Source organism: Salminus brasiliensis, chromosome 1, assembly GCF_030463535.1.
Source record: "Salminus brasiliensis chromosome 1, fSalBra1.hap2, whole genome shotgun sequence".
In the NCBI taxonomy this organism is placed as follows: domain Eukaryota; kingdom Metazoa; phylum Chordata; class Actinopteri; order Characiformes; family Bryconidae; genus Salminus; species Salminus brasiliensis.
Window position 1 is genome coordinate 39,203,431 of NC_132878.1, and position 20,100 is coordinate 39,223,530.

General features: G+C 41.2%; 1 protein-coding gene across 1 annotated transcript in view; it reads left to right on the forward strand.

Annotated features, from left to right (window-relative positions):
* The window catches only part of usta (uronyl 2-sulfotransferase a), a 97,663-nt gene that overhangs the window by 32,469 nt on the left and 45,094 nt on the right, over positions 1 to 20,100 (forward strand). Inside the window, exon 2 of the mRNA XM_072679152.1 lies at positions 18,400 to 18,443. Within this exon, the coding sequence (XP_072535253.1) occupies positions 18,400 to 18,443 (44 nt within the window). The remainder of the gene's footprint in view (positions 1 to 18,399; positions 18,444 to 20,100) is intronic.

The window sequence follows — 20,100 nt, forward strand, 5'->3', positions numbered from 1 at the left end:
TTTCTCTCTCCATTTTGAGGAGTAATGAGTGTACGGTCTCCTGTTTGAGTGACCTGCCCTCTGCCTTACATTTAGGGAGTCTTCTGGCTGAATCACAGCCCACAAAACAACTTACAACCAAAGCCACAATAAGAGAGCTGATTCCAGGCCGGCATTAGCTAATCCAACTGTGATAGAATTCACCCTTTCACAGCTGAACCCAGACCAGCGTTTCATCCCACTGCTGAAACCACAATTGCACTGCCAGACAGTGGTGAAGGCAGCAGGCCCTGTGTTGTACTCTGTAATGGGCCATGATGCTGGGGTATTACTGCTTTGCACAATAATGTGTGTTTAAGGCCTCAGATAATATGAGTGTTTGATTACAGCTTGGATTACATGAAAACTGATGAATCGTGTACAACAAATATTGGACGAAAACTTGGAAAAACTCTGGAAAAGCCTCGAAATCTGAAGAGAACACCAGTTGTTTTAGCATGTAGTGTGTCCAACCTTTACCTTCAACCCAGAGTCATTCTTTTCAGCAGGCTTGCTTTTTGTTAAGTCTTAGAAGTTGCAGCATTTTCTCCTCCCTATCAAAGATGAAAGCTTTAAGCACTGTTTATCTGATGTGGGCAGTTTTGGTGGTCTGCCAGGCCTTGCATAATTGTTAGGAGTCCCATTTTCTCCATATCTTGTGATCATTTTTTGAACTCCAGTTTTGAAAGCCTCCGTTTCCAAATGAAATAAATGAAAGGTGGGGCTTTGACTTTTGCATAGGACTGTATAATGCAAACTACACAAAGTCTAAAGCTTAGTTGCCTATAGGAGTTTCATTTCATGCTCCAGTACCTAGCACAAGTGACAGGTCTGTTATAGTTCACTGGCTTAGAGAGAATGTTGCTTGTTTGTGCTGAGAACAAGAGTCCAAAGTTGTATAAATAGCCTAAAGTTGTTTGGGTTTTATAGGAGATGAGGTTGTCTTAGGACATTTCTATGCACTGAATGTACCGATAGATATTCAGTGTTCCTTGATTTATGCCTAGTGAAGCTTCCATGAACTTTTGCTACGAAGACTACAACTTTCACAATGTGATGTAGCAGACAAGGTTTAAACACTTCTTATGAGTCACACTTTCTAACAACGCACTAATGATGTGTATATCGTTGCTATCACTCAGATACTCATATCTACAAAATGCCAACCTCACAAGAAAAGAAAAAAACAACACTTCTTAGCTTTCAATAAAAGTCAGTGTAAAAATATTTTATTGCAGGTCATTTTGGAGCATTTTTATTTCTATATTCATTCCACACTGTTAAAGGTTAAAGATTCTTGAGGATCGTTTGGAGGAACCTTATAGGTTCCTAAAGAACCTTCAAAAGTTTTAAGGATCTTATACTTTTAACAGTGTAGGGATGTCCCGATCCAATCCAAGGCAGCACTATTAACCTTGCTCTCTCCAGGTAGGTTGATGGTGCTCTCTCCCCTCATCACTATTAGGCGATGTTGGCCTGCACAGATGTCTGTTAGCTAGTGTGGCGGAGCTGGAGCCCGGGCACTTTCCTCCAAGCATATTGGCTGCCTGGTGATGCTGCATCGGCACAAATTTGAAAAGACGAGGTGGCTGGCTTTGCATGTATCGAAGGAGGCATGTGTTAAGTCCTTAAGGCATGTGCTCCCTGCCAGGAGAGCAATTGATGGGTGGGTAAAAATAGACTAAATGAAAATGGTAGTGTAGGGATGTCCAAATCTGATTCAGTGGGGTCAATCGGGGTCAATCCAAGCTTTTTATTTTTACAAACACAAAGATTGGATTGGTATCGGCTGATACTCAGCGTTAAGAGATTTGGAGACAATCCTGATCCATTCATTATGAAACTTGACACAATGTAAAGAACAACTGCAAGTTTCACATTAGGCCAAAAGGTTAAAAACCTCAAAAATAGAGGCACCACAGCGACTGTATGTGAGAGTGTAATGCATTTACATGGACAGGTGTGTTCTTCCATATGATATCATATAGTGCTACTCCAAGTTTCCCTTCCTGTTTAAACTCCATTTAAAATGTATTAATATCCAGTTTGTGTGAGCCAAACTGTCTTGTAATGTACGTGCTCTGTTTATTAGCTGCGGATAGTAAACAGAGCACTTACATTATTATAAGATTTTGTTAAAAACCTCAGTTCATCTGAGAGACAGCAAAGAAGCAACACACCCTCTGCTTTATTGACAGTAGGCTGACTGAAATGAACATACCACAGTATTAATGAAACCATCTGTGTTACTGTTTGAGGCCTGTTGCTTAGACAAATATAGCAAAGACAGAGAAAGAGAGAGAGAGAGAGAGGGTTTGTTAATAAAACACCAATATGATCTGTCCTTTACACTCTTGTGTATGTGCTTTCTCTCTCCATGTGCGTTGGCTTGTGTGGGAATGCACCCCCTGGGGGTTTTCACTTCTTCATCCCTCTGCTCTGATGCTTGTGTTACGCTTTTGCTTCGACCATGTGGTTTGTCCATATCCGAGACATACCCACTGAGTGCGTTGTGTGAGTGTGTGTACACGATGTGTGAGTAACGATGATAACAGAGGCATCGGTGGCAGTGAGGACGGCTCCGTCCACAGGGATGGACCTTTTCCTGAAAGCCTGAACCAAAAAATGACATACGACATGGGTTTGCAGCTCTGAGCCGATAGAAACTTTGACGTGAGCCAAAAGAAACATGGTATGATACATTACAATGTCACAGCACTCATCACTCAGTAAAACTGCAGTCAACTGAATTTCCACTACAATGACAACATTATCCAGTCTGCTTTTAGTGGGAGATGAGACAGAAGAGCGAAGTGGAATCATGATCGTCTCGTGAAGCCATGAAGCTTGCATATGAAACATAGGGACATATGAAAACTAAAGCCTGCACATTCCTGGAGAAGAGCTTGAGATCCCATCCCATAACTATGATGGTAGATATTTACCTAAAAGCTGGGACTAGAGTTGGATTGCATTGGAAAGCCTAAAAAAAGTTAATTTCCAGGTGGTTGCTATGGTGTTCCTTTAGCTGAAAAATTTAAACAGATGGGCTAGATTCGTAAAATAAATCTGTAGGGGTCCACAGAATTATTTCCACACAGGAAGGAGTCCCTGGCTGCAGTAACTATAGCAGTAGTCCGCCCAAGAGGCCTATACACACTTAGGTGATCTGATATTCCCACTGTTACAACCCAGTGTAGGGTCAAGCCATAGCAGTTAGGCAAAGCAGTCAAGGCTAAATGCAATCAAATCCTTGTTGCAATCTTCCAAGAGAAGAGTTGAATATGTCCCTTTTGGGGTGCAAGAGAGTGCTGTTTCTTGTAGTAAACGGTTTTCTGGTTGCTCCCAGGTGCTTTTCGTCACAGGGCTAACCCAGGACAGCGCTCTTTGTTCTCATCTCTGTGGAAATGTGGGAGGCAGTGATGAGGAGAGCAGACCATAACATGTGGAACCTGTAATTCAGCTACAAAATGCTGCTGTTTTGTAAAGCAAAAACTCAAAGGCCGCGAGACAGAGACTGGTAGGAAGAAAGAGTTCAGCTAAGTGCATTCTCCTTGGAAATTAGCAGGCTTTTGTAGGGGTGCTAAAGTCTGAACTGGTGTATCTGGTGTTTATTTATATTACCTCTTCAGGTTATGTCTGCTGTTGGTGTTTCACATGGCTTCTCAGCATTGTACTTAGATGACCTGGCAGAGCTGTATTTTTAGGCATGCCCCTCTAGGCCGGCTCTGAATTGGACGTCAGTCTGAAGCTGGCGGGTGTCTTGCCTCTTTCCGAGCCAGGCCGGAGAGAGGAGCCGCTGTTAATTGCTGTAAATACCACTGAGGATGTTGGCTTCCTCACACAGGAATGAAGCATGAAGCTGTGCTCAGCAGGTCTGCACTTTTACTATAGGCTACAAATCAAATGATGGACTGCCGGTTGCCAGAGTAGCAATGGAAGGAGATAATCATATGATGGCCAAGTTGTTGGTTTCATAAGTTTGTTGGAAGCAGTGATTTGGCGGATAATCGGTGTACACACTTTTTCCTCTTTTACCTTAAATGTAATGTAATCATCCAAGGTACTTGGTGTCAGGAGTTTATTTAGTTTTGTAGTGAAACTAAGAGGCTAGGACAGCTAATGTGAGTGAAACATCATGAATGAATCATTCCAATTAGCATCAGCTTAATCCTAAAGATTAAAAACTTGATTTATATTTTTGATGGTTTTGCTTTTTGACATAATGTGAATCTGGCAGTTGTTCATATTGTGCCAAAACTTCATGATGAATGGATCAATAAAAATGCTCCAAAATGACCTAGAATAAAATCGCCACTTTAGATGTAGTCATGCTCAATGTGTTGCCATTATCACATAAAGAAAAGGACCAATCTCCTTTTGGGTTGTGTTAGCTGGCTTTGCTTATTCTGCTCTTCTGATACTCACTGTAATGGGCTGAGTGATGGACTCTTAGTGTGTTTAGTGGTGTTAAAAATCTTTACTCTGGTTTTCCTATGAGGCTTGTTAGTTTTATGCATTTTACAAGTAACGACAGACTGACAACTGCAGCCGCATGTTGTTTCTCAATGGGTTCAAACTTTGGATTTAACTTGCCTTTCATACAAGCATGTGAGTTCTTGGTCCTCCAGATCACATTGTGACCTCCACAGTTCCCCTGAATTGTCATCCTAGCCACATTTTTTTGACATTCGTCAGTAACATTCAGTTCACACGATTCTAATAGATATAAAGAGTAAAGTACTGTTTAGAGTTCACTCTCTAACCCTAACCCTAATCCTAAACCCTAACCCTAACCTTAACCCTAACCCCTAACCCTAACCTAACCTAACCTAACCTAACCCTAACCCTAACAAAAACCCGGTCTGAATTTGTTGGTTTTGTGATGACATAGATCCTCCTACTCAGTCTACAGCAGTTTAGTTTCTCCCATTTGTACCAGACTGAGTTTTTGTCCAGACTACTTTTTGGATTAGCATGCAATACAGGGCAGCTAATCAGAACAGATCCTACTTGAACAAAAACAGCCTGTTCCTAGAAGAGGGAGGTTGTAAATTGGTCATATTAAAAAGAACCACTATTAATTGTGGGTGTAAACATTAAGAGCAAAACTGTTAAAGCTCCTAAAGCTTCCATTATTAGCTTCATGCAATACAGTTCATGTCAACTGGTTACTTGACCCCTCTCAGCAGTTTAGATATACTGTCCATTATCGCAGCATGTTGCATTCGTTCCGTCTTATCAGTTACTTCTTCTAATCACACATCCAACATCCTTCAAAAAGCCTGACTAAAGCACAAGTATTTGGAGAACTGTGGCCATGTGTGACGTGGGCAAGGAAGAGGCCTGGTCAGTGTGTGTGGCTAAAGTCAGGCAGAAGTTCCTGTTCAGCCTTGTAGTAGCCAGCTCTGGCCTGCTGACACTTTCAGACTAGCCACAGGAACCTCAGCACATGACCTTTACGAGCAGGACCTCTATGCTCCCTATCACTTCATGGATCTTTTCTTCTTTCCTTTTTTCATCACTCTGTCTTTAATCAGCTCATCAGCTAATCGTAGATTAGACAGTTTATCTTTTAGTTTCAAACTTCCTGTTCTTTTTTAGGTCCTCTTTCTAAAATATGTGTCTCCATCCACTCATGTCCTCTAGCCTCTCTTTCTTTAGAAAACGAAATGGACTGGGAAAAAATACTTGAGGTTTGGAAAGAGCTGAGTGCTGTGCTCATTTCTATCAAGTGCTGTTGTTTTACACCTGCTGTGAATGTGCAGTTTGGCCATTAGCAAAGCTGGAGTGAACTACTCAGCAGGAACGTCAACCAACAGCACGTCCTTGGTTGTGGGAAAACACCACGTGTTTCTGTTCAGGAAGTGCACTTTTTTTCCAGCTAGGATAATATCAGGACGGCTGTTGGAGTGTGTTTTGTTGTCTGATGACTCAGCCAAACTTTCCGCATCAACTTGCAGTGCAAACTCACAGTGCATAGTTAGCACCCTGCTGGTTTGCTTTGTAGCCTGTGATGCTAGTTTTATTTTTTTTTTTGTTGGTCTGTTTGTTTGTAATGAAGTACTGTCATGTAAAAGCATTTTTGGTTTCTAGAGTGAAGAATAAGATATTAATAGATGCCTATGAATGACCATGTGGTTGCTTATGTATTGATTAATACAGCGTACAGTGGAGTCCAACAGTCTGACACCATTAAAGAAAATGGCTTAGATTTTGTATTCATTTCTCTGGAAGGTAGTTTTTGAAATGTAAGGATTCATTTGAATATTCCGAATACTCAAGGCCAGGCAAGGCCAGATTATTTGCCCTTCCCATACACAGAGGTCATTCAAAGTGCTACATGGACTCCATGTGTTTGTGCAGAAGCCTAGAGTAGATCAGATCCACCTGAGAGCTGTCTGAACAAGAGAAGACTAAAAACAGGTTCAACCATATTGGGGATTTTTTTTTTTTTTACCATGGTCAAAGTCACAAATAAAAAAAAAACTGTTAATTTCCAGGATTAGAGTTGTAATGTGGCCGCCCTTCTGCCTACCACTTATAGTACTGTAAATAGCCCCATCTCCAAGATGTGGTCCACATTGGTTTCTTTACCAGCCATACATAGTGTTTCATAACCAGGCATATCTTACTGACGACCATGTGGGGGCCTTGACAGGACCAGAAGGCTCAGACCAACAGGGCAGATTACTAAGGGTATTTTTATATTTCTGAGATCAACCCTATATGAGAGCAGTGCCCTTGTCCACTTAGCTCAGGGGTGGGAAACTCACTTGAGGTAACAGGCCACATTACACGCAGTCCAATGTCAAGTGGGCCTGGGCGATTTTTATTGGCAAACCCATGCAATGTCCGCTTGCTTTGAAAAGAGCCACTCAATTCTTAGTCAGGCTAATGAAGAATTAAATACCATAAGTACAATTTGGCTAACATGTGCTGCTAGTGGAACAGCTATTTTGTGCTGTGCTCACTACACTCACGACTCATGAGTAGTAAATTCTGCTACAGCGCGAGGCCTCGCTAGCAAGAAAATGAAGCCAAGATTTAGAAAATTGCAAAAATCATGGCTCTCTTAACCACCTTTGCAAACTCGGTATGGTCTACATTTATGCTGTGTACATTTCTTACTCTATTTTTATTCTTTTTCAAAGAGTCTGAAAACTGAGAGTCATCACCTCAGGGTTTCTGAAAATGACTCAGTGATCCCCCATTCAACCACTAGGCACAATAAAAAAAGATGTAACACACCCTAGCAATGACTTCTCTTCAAACATGGTTTGAAACCACTTCAGTTTCCTTTCCAGAGACAAATTATTCTAAATGATATAATGACGTAAATCATACATGCATGCAAGATCATGGTGAAACGTCTGGGAATCAAGCCTCAGGAATGTCCTTTGAGTATCGTCTCCACCAAGCCCTCATAAGCATCCAGCATTGTACTGGTTAGCGCTGTTAGTTCATTAGCTCATCCGTAAGCAAAGTTATATGCTATTTTTGCTGCTTAGCTAGCATGACAGCCACCAAGCATCCCAATTTCTGCTTTAACTCTGTTCATGCCTTCACTCACACAGCCAGCCTCTGTTTTAAGATGTTATAATAAATACAGGCCTATGTATAGGCTAGTTTTTTCAACACCCATACCGCAACCCTCCAAAGGAGTTTCCGTCAGTTTGAGAACCACTGTACTACATGAAGGAAAAGCCTGCATGGGGTTCAGTCTTGTCCATGCTTACTTCGCAGCCACCTGTGACAGCTCAGCCAGGCTTGAACTTGCCGAAGGCCTAGACCACTGGATTCTGGGACAACAAGACGTTTCCATTACTCTTAAAAAGGAAAGCGGCTTCTCTGCGCTACTGCATTTGGCACAGACTGACAGCGGCAAACCCATAGAATAACAGTTATGGGTGGGGAACTCAAAATCCCCCCCTTGTCATTACACCGATGGTTTAGACCAAGGGGGCTTAATGTTGGGCCACTCCTACAGGGTAAATCAGAGGTTTCAGTGATGGCTGACCACACACTGCCAGAATAAGTCTTATAGACCTTCATACATAAGCGGAGTGTATATACAAAGTCACACACCCAATGTAAATCTGCTCGGAGTGAACATAGCGGCCACAGATTGTCGCAGATAATAAAGTATAATTCTCAGAAGTTATTCCGAAGGGTGTATTTAATCACATAGTGCAGGGTTAGTGGGGTAAGTGATGTAATCAGAGAGGGAGCCCTTCACCATATGGCCAGATGCTGTCCTCTGTTAACCCTAACATAACGCAGCATACAGAACATGCGTAAAAATGCTTAAAGGGGAATTCGAAGGGATTTTTTTTTTTATCTTGCATGATTAAATTCTTAATTCTTAATTGAAATGCAATTACTTTACTAAAACAAGAATCTTGCTTTTGTTCACACTTCGATAATAGCTGAACACCACCAGTGTACATATACAGTCTTTGGGTCTTTTCTGACCATTAGGACAAGCAGACTATACAGCATGTTCAGACTACACAAGGATTAAAGCAGCATTAAGCGAAAATTGGAATTTCTTGCTCCTGGGCTCCATTTAGAAAGTGGAATTCACGCTTTGAGCCATCCCTCAATGCATTTCTGGACTAAAAAAATCAATACTGCATGTGGACTAAGCTGGTGGAGTAATATTACAGTTATATTAGTTATGTTAGCAAATATGACACGGGTGATGCAGCCCAATTCTTAACAGAGTTACGTACTGCAGTTAGCAACGTGCTGAGCCCGAAGTAGCAACGATATACACATCATTCTCGCTATTACAGGTCAGTGGAGCATCAAAAATGGTTTTGAAGCTGTTCTTGTTAAGGTTTTACCTTAATGTTACATAGTGTTGCTTTAAGTCATTCAGAGTGGTTTGATTCGAGAGTGCTCTGTTCTAGAGAAACGTGAAGAGTCAAGAGTTGTTCACAAGAGAGTTCAGTTGCCAAATATTGTTGGACAGTAGTTTTGAGACTTCGGCCTAGGAAATACCTTGTTAAACACTTTCATGGTGGTGATGTACGGTGCATGCAGGGTGTTATTAGGTGAAATACTACCCAAATAGTTCCCTTCTTATTTCAGATTTATGACTACTTCTACGATGCACCATTTCACATGTGAAGTGTGTTAAGACATTTGTAACAACTGGTGAATTTCCCTTGTAAGCACGTGGGCTTAAAGCCATGCATTCGTTTCCTCTCCGTGGAGTGCAGCACATATACATTCATATAAGCTGTTTCACAAGTGTAAGAGATCAATGGCTGACATTTTCTACGTCCTCAGTAGCTGCTTCAGCAAGCACTGACATTTTTCTTTCGGAGCAGATCCGTCACTCCCTTAGAGCCAAAGCAAACACTCTCCGCTGGCAGCTGGGGATGTTTTGATGAACCAGTTGTTTTCAGATAATATACATGTGGATCTCGCCACAATTGAGGTCGGACCGAATGTTCTTGGAGAAAGCAGTGCTCGAACAAAACATGAAAGAATACTTTGTCTTGTTTTGACAATGCTCCTAAGGGCCTGGGGATGTTCTGCAAGTTTCTAGAGTCTTACCAACTCTGGTTGACCTTGTTCAGTTCCTGTTACCTGTTACCCTCTAGAATTGTGCTTTATTAATAGCGGGATCAGTCAGTATTGATTATTCGATCCTGTAGTCTTTGAAAAAAGCCGTGCATCAGCACCAGGACTGTATAAGGGTCACCTCACTCAAAGGCTTTTAATATTAAGAGATAACTTTAACTTTAACTTTAACTTTCTAAGTGGTGTTGGAATGGGAGGACCCTCACGAGTGCACGGTTGAGACCTGTATAAGGAAACATTGTTCAAATAACATTGGTGAATATACTTTTGTCAAATTTGTCAAAGCTGTTGAAAGCTACTAAAGGCCCCAAGTTCTTTTAGTGTAGTCAATAGGCCCTCAATACACAATTGTCTGATTTGGACTGTGCATACATAGAATTTCAGCTTTGCAGAGAGGTAGCATCACTGACGTCGGATTAGCGATAACACCAGATGCGTAGCTTGTTCGAATCCAACTGAACCATGTCCAAGTCCACCCTTTTCAAGTGGGCATGGTTAACTGTACTGTGCTCAAGCGTGGTACGAAGCGATCACTTAACCAGGCTTAAGTTGAATTGTTTTGTCTTCTTATTTGAAATGATTTATTTTAAATAATAACAGCTTTTTTTAATGATCCACTTCATTAAAATATGCCTGAGATAGCCCTGATTCTGATCCACTGGATCAGACAGCACCCTGTGGTGTTATCTTTTATGCACAAAACATGATGCCTATTAATAATAAGAGGTAATAAATAAATGAAGACTACTGTGCTGCTAGAGAACGAGCCATCGGATAAGGTTTTCCAAAGACCAAAAAAAAAATCCCACAATTCCCAAAATGTAAAACCATCAACACACTGAAAACCTGAAATATGTATTTTTCTTTTCCTCAAGACAGTATTGTGGAAATATCATAAACCATGACAAAAGGGTGAGATAAATTGTGTTGTTAAATTTTACATATAGACTGCATTTTGTACATAAACCAGTGCCTACTCAGAACCTAGAATCTCAGGGGTAGAAATGCACTGCTGTCAGAATCTGAACTGAGTCACCGCATGTTTACGGCAAATGATGTCAGTAACTCCACTTCTCCTTTTCCTTAAAACTAATTTTCCACTAAATGGACTAATGCGAATCCTAATCCCCTTCCCACTGACTCATCAGAGGGATCTTCAATATCTTCAAACCACAGAAACAAATGAAACACTCCCACAATATCAAGCTAATATCAAGCAAATTAGGGTCAGTAATGAAGCTGACGTGTTGTCTCTCCGACTGATTCATGGTGATATTGTTTACCTCAGATCATCAGGGACAGTTTTAACGAGGCTTCGTCCCTGAGGCTTTGAGATTGAGCTTACCTTGAGCCAACACTTTAACACAGTGTCCCGTCCTTTGTTTAAGCTGCTCTCCAGTAATTATCAAAGCATTCTCCGCATCGCAGTGTCCTTCTTGTGGTCGAAGCTGAAAATGGCAGGTCAGCTGCTTTTGTACGTACCAGCACCTAGCAGCCTGGACGGCGGCTTTCCAACCCCTCCGGGAAGTATTTTTGGCTCTCTTCATCTCAAAGCCATACTTAACAAACTCAGCAATTTCATAACGCAAATTAAACATTGCATGCCGAAAGTATAGGCTTATGAAATTCCGACGCAAGCTGCAGCATTCCGAACTGCAGCAAGTTATGGACGGAAAATTCCATCACTGGAGGGGGGCTGTTAGCTTTAGTCCGTGTTTTACTTCCTCAGGAGCCAAGAACAACTTTTGAAGCTTTGATAAAACTTTTTTCCGGACTTATTTTTTTGTTTATTTGTCTGTTTCAGCGGCATGCACTTGTGTTCATCGCCACCATGCTACTTGGTGCTCCGCCATCCCAGCTTCGGTTGAGTTTGGCTGAGGCTCCTTTTTTCTTTTGGGGTTTAATCATGTGTTATTAATGATTCTCGCATGCTTTAATTAGCCTTGACAAAGCCGCTAAAAAAAGAAAAAAAAAAGCTTTAAGATTTGAATGAAAGCCAAGAACCCTGCCGGTTCAGTGTCTTGCAGGACTTTTCAGCTACATTTATGTTAAGGAAATCTCACTAATCATTGCAGCTGAAAGCGTACTGTTTATGTTTTGTGTCTGAATCTGTTTTGGCCTGCCGATTGTTTCCGGGCCTGGCGACCAGGCGCTGCTGGCGGAGTCTGGGAATCTGACCTGAGAGGGCCAAAGCCTGGCTGCCTAATTACTTAAGGTGTTAATTGGCACGGCAGGGTTGTGGGGCTAAAGATCAGGGGGTTAAGGAGTTCGAAGCAGGCCAGGACTGTTGGTCCCATTTGAGGCTAAAGGTCGGCAAGCTATTGGAAACTTCAGTGGATCGCTATTCGCTGATCAGACTTAGCAAACTGTGTGTATGTTCTTAAGAGGATAGAATGTGCATTTAGGGCCGACTGTAGGCAGGCTTTACAACATGGTTGGACGCTCTAGTTTGGGATTAGTGTTTCATGTACATACATATTTTTCTTCTGTACTATTAAGACACAATTGCTGGTATTTATGCAGATATCTTTCAGGTCCCCCAATTAAACAAGGATCCACAGAATTAGCGTAAGCAGCCATTATTGCTGCCGTAAATGGGTTATCCTGCTTGTTGGACTCATTTTAAATATATATCCAATATATATACATTAATGTTTATTCTTTACAAACTGTGCAACAGCTTCATTGTGAGTGTAACAGGACAGTAACTGCTAATGATGCATTAGTCTTAAAAAATAATATCAGTACTCAGGGGTGTTAAACCATACAGTGGGGAAAAAAGTATTTAGTCAGTCACCAATTGTGCAAGTTCTCCCACTTAAAAAGATGAGAGAGGCCTGTAATTGACATCATAGGTAGACCTCAACTATAAGAGGCAAAATGAGAAAAAATTCAGAAAATCACATTGTCTGAGAATTTATTTGCAAATAATGGTGGAAAATAAGTATTTGGTCAATAACAAAAGTTCATCTCAATACTTTGTTATATATCCTTTGTTGGCAATGACAGAGGTCAAACATTTGATTGGCACACACCGTTGCTGGTATGTTGGCCCATTCCTCCATGCAGATCTCCTCTAGAGCAGTGATGTTTTGAGGCTGTCTGCGGGCAACACAGACTTTCAACTCCCTACAAAGGTTTTCTATGGGGTTGAGATCTGGAGACTGGCTAGGCCACTCCAGGACCTTGAAATGCTTCTTACGAAGCCACTCCTTTGTTGCCCTGGCAGTGTGCTTGGGATCATTGTCATGCTGAAAGACCCAGCCACGTTTCATCTTCAATGCCCTTGCTGATGGAAGGAGGTTTGCACTCAGAATCTCACAATACATGGCCCCATTCATTCTTTCATGTACACGGACCAGTCGTCCTAGTCCCTTTGCAGAGAAACAGCCCCAAAGCATGATGTTGCCACCCCCATGCTTCACAGTTGGTATGGTGTTCTTTGGATGCAACTCAACATTCACTCTCTCAACGAGTTGTGTTTGTACCAAACAGTTCTACTTTGGTTTCATCTGACCATAAGACATTCTCCCAATACTCTTCCGGAACATCCAAATGCTCTCTAGCAAACTTCAGACGCGCCCGGATATGTACTGGCTCAAGCAGGGGAACACGTCTGGCACTGCAAGATCTGAGTCCCTGGCGGCGTAGTGTGTTACTGACGGTAGCCTTTGTAACGTTGGTCCCAGCTTTCTGCAGGTCATTCACTAGGTCCCCCTGTGTGGTTCTGGGATTTTTGCTCACTGTTCTTGTGATCATTTTGACCCCACGGGCTGAGATCTTGTGTGGAGCCCCTGATCGAGGGAGATTAGCAGTGGTCTTGTAGGTCTCCCATTTTCTGATTATTGCTCCCACAGTAGATTTCTTCACACCAAGCTGCTTGCCTATTACAGATTAAGTCTTCCCAGCCTGGTGCAGGTCTACAGTTTTGTTTCTGTTGTTCTTCGACAGCTCTTTGGTCTTCACCATAGTGGAGTTTGGAGTGTGACTGTTTGAGGTTGTGGGCAGGTGTCTTTTATACTGTTAACAAGTTCAAACAGGTGCCATTAATACAGGTAATGAGTGGAGGACAGAGAAGCTTCTTAAAGAAGAAGTTACAGGTCTGTGACAGCCAGAAATCTTGCTTGTTTGTAGGTGACCAAATACTTATTTTCCACCATTATTTGCAAATAAATTCTTTAAAAATCAGACAATGTGATTTTCAGAATTTTGTCTCTCATAGTTGAGGTCTACCTATGATGTCAATTACAGGCCTCTCTCATTTTTTTAAGTGGGAGAACTTGCACAATTGGTGACTGACTAAATACTTTTTTCCCCCACTATATATGTGGTACCGTGCAGCCTAAATGATGGCAGAATACTTACATCTCAGAGTAAATTTAGGTGAGTGAGTATTGCAGTGGCCGGCAGTGGCCAGCAGAGTAGCTCATACTTTGTACTGTAATAATAAGAAGAGTACATAATGAGAGATTATAATGAGGTAGAACTACGCTAAAGAGCTGCAGCTCCATGTTCTGTAGTAGTGGGATAAATCTAACAACATATTGGTCCATGTTTTTACATGTGAACTCGGCTAGCTATGACATTGTTTAGCAGGTGTCATGGCCTACCCAGTGATGCTAGTGAGAGCACAGCTAGGTTTCTGTCATTGGCTGAGAAAGGATTGTGCAAGTCCTCTTTCAGTCAGTAAAGAGTGATGCTAGTACGTTCAGCTGTGCTATGACATTGTGTGAGTAGCAGCTTAGTGCTCATATTGCCAAATTGCCAACTGTTTTTTACCCCCCCCCCCCCCCCTGCCTTTTTACACATTTTTGGGATTATTAATACTGAGGCATAATATTTTTCTTTATTTCGCCCTGTCTTAAACCCAGGCGTGTGTGACGCTCGATGTGGCAGCTGCATGCATTTGCAAGAGCACAGCCCTGACAGAAATTAGGTCCATCCATTTAAAGAGGAACACGAAAGCCCCTGATTGGCTGACTGATGACTGAGATATGCTGTCCTTGTGTTGCCCCCGGCATACACAGGCCTAGGACCAGGCACTCCTGCCCGCTGCCTAACTTTGAAGGGAATGATGGGACTGAGGCCTAGGAAAACCAGTCAGTAACGCAGAGTTTACAGCTTGGGAATACGTTCGGACCAATATAATGGGAAGTTGGCGCATCCTAAAAGTCGTGCATCGCATTAGTATGCTTTACATATGACTCCCGAAAGCTTTCCTGAGGAGATGCGTATGGATTTTGAGTATGTCTAAATATTCATAAGACTGTTTGCTGCTGTGTGCTGCCCTGGGGGCTGTGTATGTGTTCCAGTCAGTCATGCTGAACGAGTTTCACCAAAAGAAATAAAACAAGTATTTAATGTGACTCTGGCCATTCTTGCCTCGGGTTGGCCCACGCTGTTTGATTGACACCTCTGTGTTTGTTCTATTCAGATTATCTCGCCTTCTACTGTGGCAAGAGCAGTTTTCAGTTTTACTGAAGTGAAATGTCAAATGTGTGTGTGAGTCTGTGTGTATGTGTGTGTGTGTGACAATGACAGCAAAACATTAAAATTCATGTGTTCTGGGGACATTCAGTTGTCCTCCATGAATCTGTATTGCTCAAAGCTTCAGGTATATGCATAGTAGTTGCAAGGAAAAGTTTGGACACAAATAATATCTGTTTACTGAAATCTACACAAAAAAAGCTAATGTATGTCATTTAGCTTTGCAAACATGTTAGAATGAACAAAATGTGAAAAGTGTAAAAACCCCCAATCCAGCCAAAGTTTTCTCAGATATAATATGGGCATGAAACACATGATGTAAGGTGTAAGACTGTTCCACTGTTCCACTGTTGTTAAGAGCCAAAGGATACTTCAGTCCGTAATACTAATGTTGCTTACAGTGAAAGAAAGTGAATGCATAGCCATCATAGCACATATAATGACTTTATTAATCTTATATCTGGACACAGTAATTAGAATATGCCTTATTAGTAGAGTAATATTGTTCAGGTGTTGGGGTTATAAATTAATGGGGTTTTATTTATTTATTTATTTATATGAATGGTTGCCAACATTGCAGATCATTAAGTGAATGTGACTTGCTGCTCTAGTTTTATGCTTCAATAGTTAAATAAGAATGAAATCATTAATTAATTGAATAATACTTTACAGTAGTTTATTAGTATCTTATTTGAATTGTATTGATGAAATTGTATCTAAAGTGATTTTAATGCCTGGCCCCAGAATTTATGGATATTATAGATGGATGGATATAATGGATATTAACACACAGATCTACAACCAGGCTCACTTGCCCACTATCTAACTTTGAAGGGAAGGATAGGACCCACAAAAACGAATCAGTCAGAGAGTTCACAACTTGGGAATGCGTTTGGACAAGTATGAGGGGAAATTGGCACATCCTAAAAGCTGTGGAGTGCATTAATATGCTTTACATATGACTCCCGAAAGCTTTCCTGAGGAGACTCATTGTATAATAAAATAATGAATGAATTAAATAATAATTTACAGTAGTTTAATAGTATGTCTGCCCCTGTTATTCTGTTTATTAAACAATGGATATCAACTGTATATGGGTTGTGTGTTTGTGCTACTGATTAGAGCTGTGGATAGCAACATGGATTACATAAGCTTTTTAATGTTCATTTAATGGCATTGGAATATACAAAAATGTGATCACCCTGCAGAGCAAGTATCACAGCTAATCAGAACTAACTCTGTTGTGTTGAGGGTAAACTTTGTCCTTGCTAGCTCTCACTAGGCATTCTTCAAAACGGTGCTGTGTTACAGCCACCAAAAAGGTTAATAAAAGAATATTGGTGTGAATAGAAAAGTAATGTTACTACAGAAGGTTACTTTCATGGTATAGTCTTTAGGATAAATCTGGAGAATGACCAATAGCACATTTTACTTAATCTCTTAATGCAGAAAGGCTTATAACACACTAAGGTGTATTATTCAGTAACTACATGGGCTTCTGTACAAACTGATGGGGCTGTTATTTGGATATAGAACACTGTTTAAGGGGTTAAATGGGGTTTTATAGATTTTAGGCCCCCTTCTCTCATGTGTAAGTGACCTAACCCATCGTTCAGTGGTGTTTATATCTGTGATTCATCATGTACGTTAATTATCACTTGAAAGGCAAACCCATACACAGACATTAGGTTTGCACTCTGTTATTTGGAGTATTGCATGGTCACTTTCCCATGCCAACAATTCAGAGATTTCCTCACATCTGAACTGACATGATAATGTGACTCACACACATACACATCTTAGGAATGCTTGCCCTCACAGTCCGAAGTCATGTATCCATCCATAACTCGTCCATCCTCTTTTTCTCTCTGTCTCTCTCTGTCAGAAAGTTCTAGATGTGCTGAGAAGTATAGCAGCTCAGTGTTGCTGGACAGGTTATGGGTTCAGAAGAAGAAAAACTGCGCTGTCTCTGATAGTGCCCCGCGTTAGCCATTGGTGTTAGCCAGTAGCACTGAAAGGAAGGCATTCTGATTCTGGTGCCATCTGCAGCAGGAGGGAGAAAGAGAGCTTTGTGCCTGAAGAAAGAGGGTCTCACCCATAGATACTGTAAAAACAGGGGACACAAACACGCACATACACATATACCCTTAAAAGGACTTGGATGCATGGACACCATTTTTGTTCATGTTTGTCACCTCTATGTTTCAGATTGAGGCGGCATCTCAGTTTGATGGCATGCGTCTTTCTTGCGTGTGCAGCATAGGGTAATGCTAGAAAGCTAGGCCGCTATGTTTATCTGAATCACCAAGGTTGAGTGGGGGTACAGAGGGCTTAAACTTACTTTTATTGAGTTTTAAAGTACTGTAGAAGTTGTTTAATTTTGCTTTGTGTACTTACATCTCTCTTTGTGCATGTCATTGCGTCTGACATCTACATACAGTGATAGAAATAAATACAATTTATGAATATATTCATTTCTGTACATTCATACAAAAAACACAATGCCGTCTTTATTGTTGGCTGCGCAGCGATAGTTAGCGAGCAGGTGTGCACATGTTCAGAACACGCTTTACTACTGATTTCTTTAGTCAGTGCAACAGTAAAGTCACAGTGCTTCCAACAGACCTACAGGGGCAGGACAGGCTCTTTCAGTACATGGAGGTCTGAACTTATCACAGCTTTTGTTTAGAGGTATTCCTTTTTCGTTTTTAGATGTGAGGCATCCAATGGACTTGGCCAAAGTGAAGGTTTCAATTATGGAAATGGCCAGAGGGAATGAAGTCTTGCTGCCGGTGAGATTTAGACTTTAGCTCTCAGTAGAGTGTTTTTTCCTGGGCCACTGGCTGCAACTCAAGCCCAAAGCATGAAAACAGGCGGGTTAGAACATTCGCTTTGTAGGAATCCTATGAGAGGTTCTCTCTTCCAGGCCTTGGTGTAATCTCCACTTTTCCTGTTAACTGCCATTTCCTAATACCATTCCAAATTGAGGAAGTGGCTAACTGGAAATGCTTTGCTAACGTCTTAGAGCCTTCTCCTGTTTTATGGGCATATTGTAATTTTTCCAAGAAATAGGAGGCTGCCTAGAGACGCTAATGGCTGCTGAGTGTTGGAACAAATTTTGAATTCAAAAGGCTAGTTTTATTTGGATCGGGCTTTTCACAACAAGCATTGTCACCAAGCAGCTTTACAGAATAAAATGTGTGCTGGCTTTTCAACCACTTTGCTGCAATTATTGTCCTCACGCTGATCTTTTTCAGATGTTCTGTAGGACCACCTCACACTTTGCTCTTTTCTTCACAGGAGAGTCTACGTTTTTGGATGACCACGGTCCCCCTCCTCTGAAGGTAATCAATGATTTGAGGTCATTTCCTCTCATTTTACAGAGAAAGTGCAATGACAGTGCACACAAAAGTACACACATGCACACACGCACACTTCCTGTAAAGAGAGGACAGTGCCGTCCCCTGCATTACATAGCAGTGAGCTGGAGAGCAAGTGAAGGATAGAACAGAGGAAATGAAACATGATCTTACTGAAAAGCAGAAGGCATGCTTTGTAAAAACAGTCTGCTCATTCTCTGCCAGTGTAGTTTGTGTAAGACAGTCAGGATTAGCTCATTGTGAGTAGTGTAGCATTGTGGTAATGGCTGTGGTGCATCACAGGGCTTACTGAAAAAATGATTCATTAAAAACTAATCTGCTGCGGTCTGTCTACCCCATCGCTTAACTGGATGCAGACTGAGGAAATCCATTCTGCTCTTTTATCCATGAGGTATGCCGAGCAGCTCCAATCCCCCAGCCATCACCTTCTCTGCTCTGGCTTTCTAAGACAAAGTGCAACCAGTTGAAAAATGCAGAAGAGTGTTTTTAAATGTTTCCATATGAAAACTATTTTGTGAAGAGCCTTTTCAAAGATTAAAGAAAGCCCACAAAATGCAAACCAGTTCACCTCTACACCAGTCACACTGTGACTTTCAGCTGTTTACAATAAACCAATCAAATAAGACCAATTTATACATCTCAACACAACTGATAAACCAAGTGTTTTTTTCCACAGTCAACACACACTTATACTTTTAATGAACCACTGCAGTCTACACAACTATTCAACCCCTTCATCACAAGCATCTTTAGTACTTACTAGAACTCTTTTACTGTTATGACCTGCTGCAAACGTGATGCACAGCCAGACACCAGCTTCTGACAGCGTTTCTGAGGAATCTTAGCCCGTTCCTCATGAGCAGTGGCCTTCAGTTCACTAATACTCATGAAACTGTTACGAAGTCTCCAGAATCTTCCAGGACATGATGGACTTTGAGGTATACTTGGGATCATTGTCCTGTTGCAAGGTCCAATGACGTCCAAACTTCAGCTTCCTCACAGAAGGCATGTCATGTTCTACCAGGATTTTCTCATTCTTAATTAAAACCCTGCAGTTAATGTACAGTTAATGAGCATGTGTCCCAATGCTTCTGTTTATATAGTGTAATATGCTTTATTTATGTGGAAGTGTCAAGTAAATTGCCCAAAGCACCCCTACTGAGCTGTAAAAGTCTGCTTTCCAGCTCGGTAGATGGGGGGTCATTGTGAAAAGATCCCAGTTTCACATTTTTTTATACATTTTTTAATTAGCATCAGTATAAACAATATAAAATAAATATAAAAAAACAGCATATTGTGGATGTCAACTGTACTTAAAGAAACTATTCCTTACCACTGCAACTGACTAGAGGCTAATTGTAATAGCCTCACTGTATCAATAGGTTAACTGTATCAAACATTATATAACTATTAGCTGCTAAAATGTGTGTAAAAATATGTACAAAAATATGTTTTCTGCATGTTTGCTAGATGCTGTGTGTGATTACTAACTAGCATGTGTTTACAACAGACATAGATGACAGACCCAAGTGTAGTACACGTCTCTGATACTGACACTCCTGGACAAATAATGTTTATTAGGAATCTTGCCCAAGGACTCTTATTGGTGTAGCGCAGCATA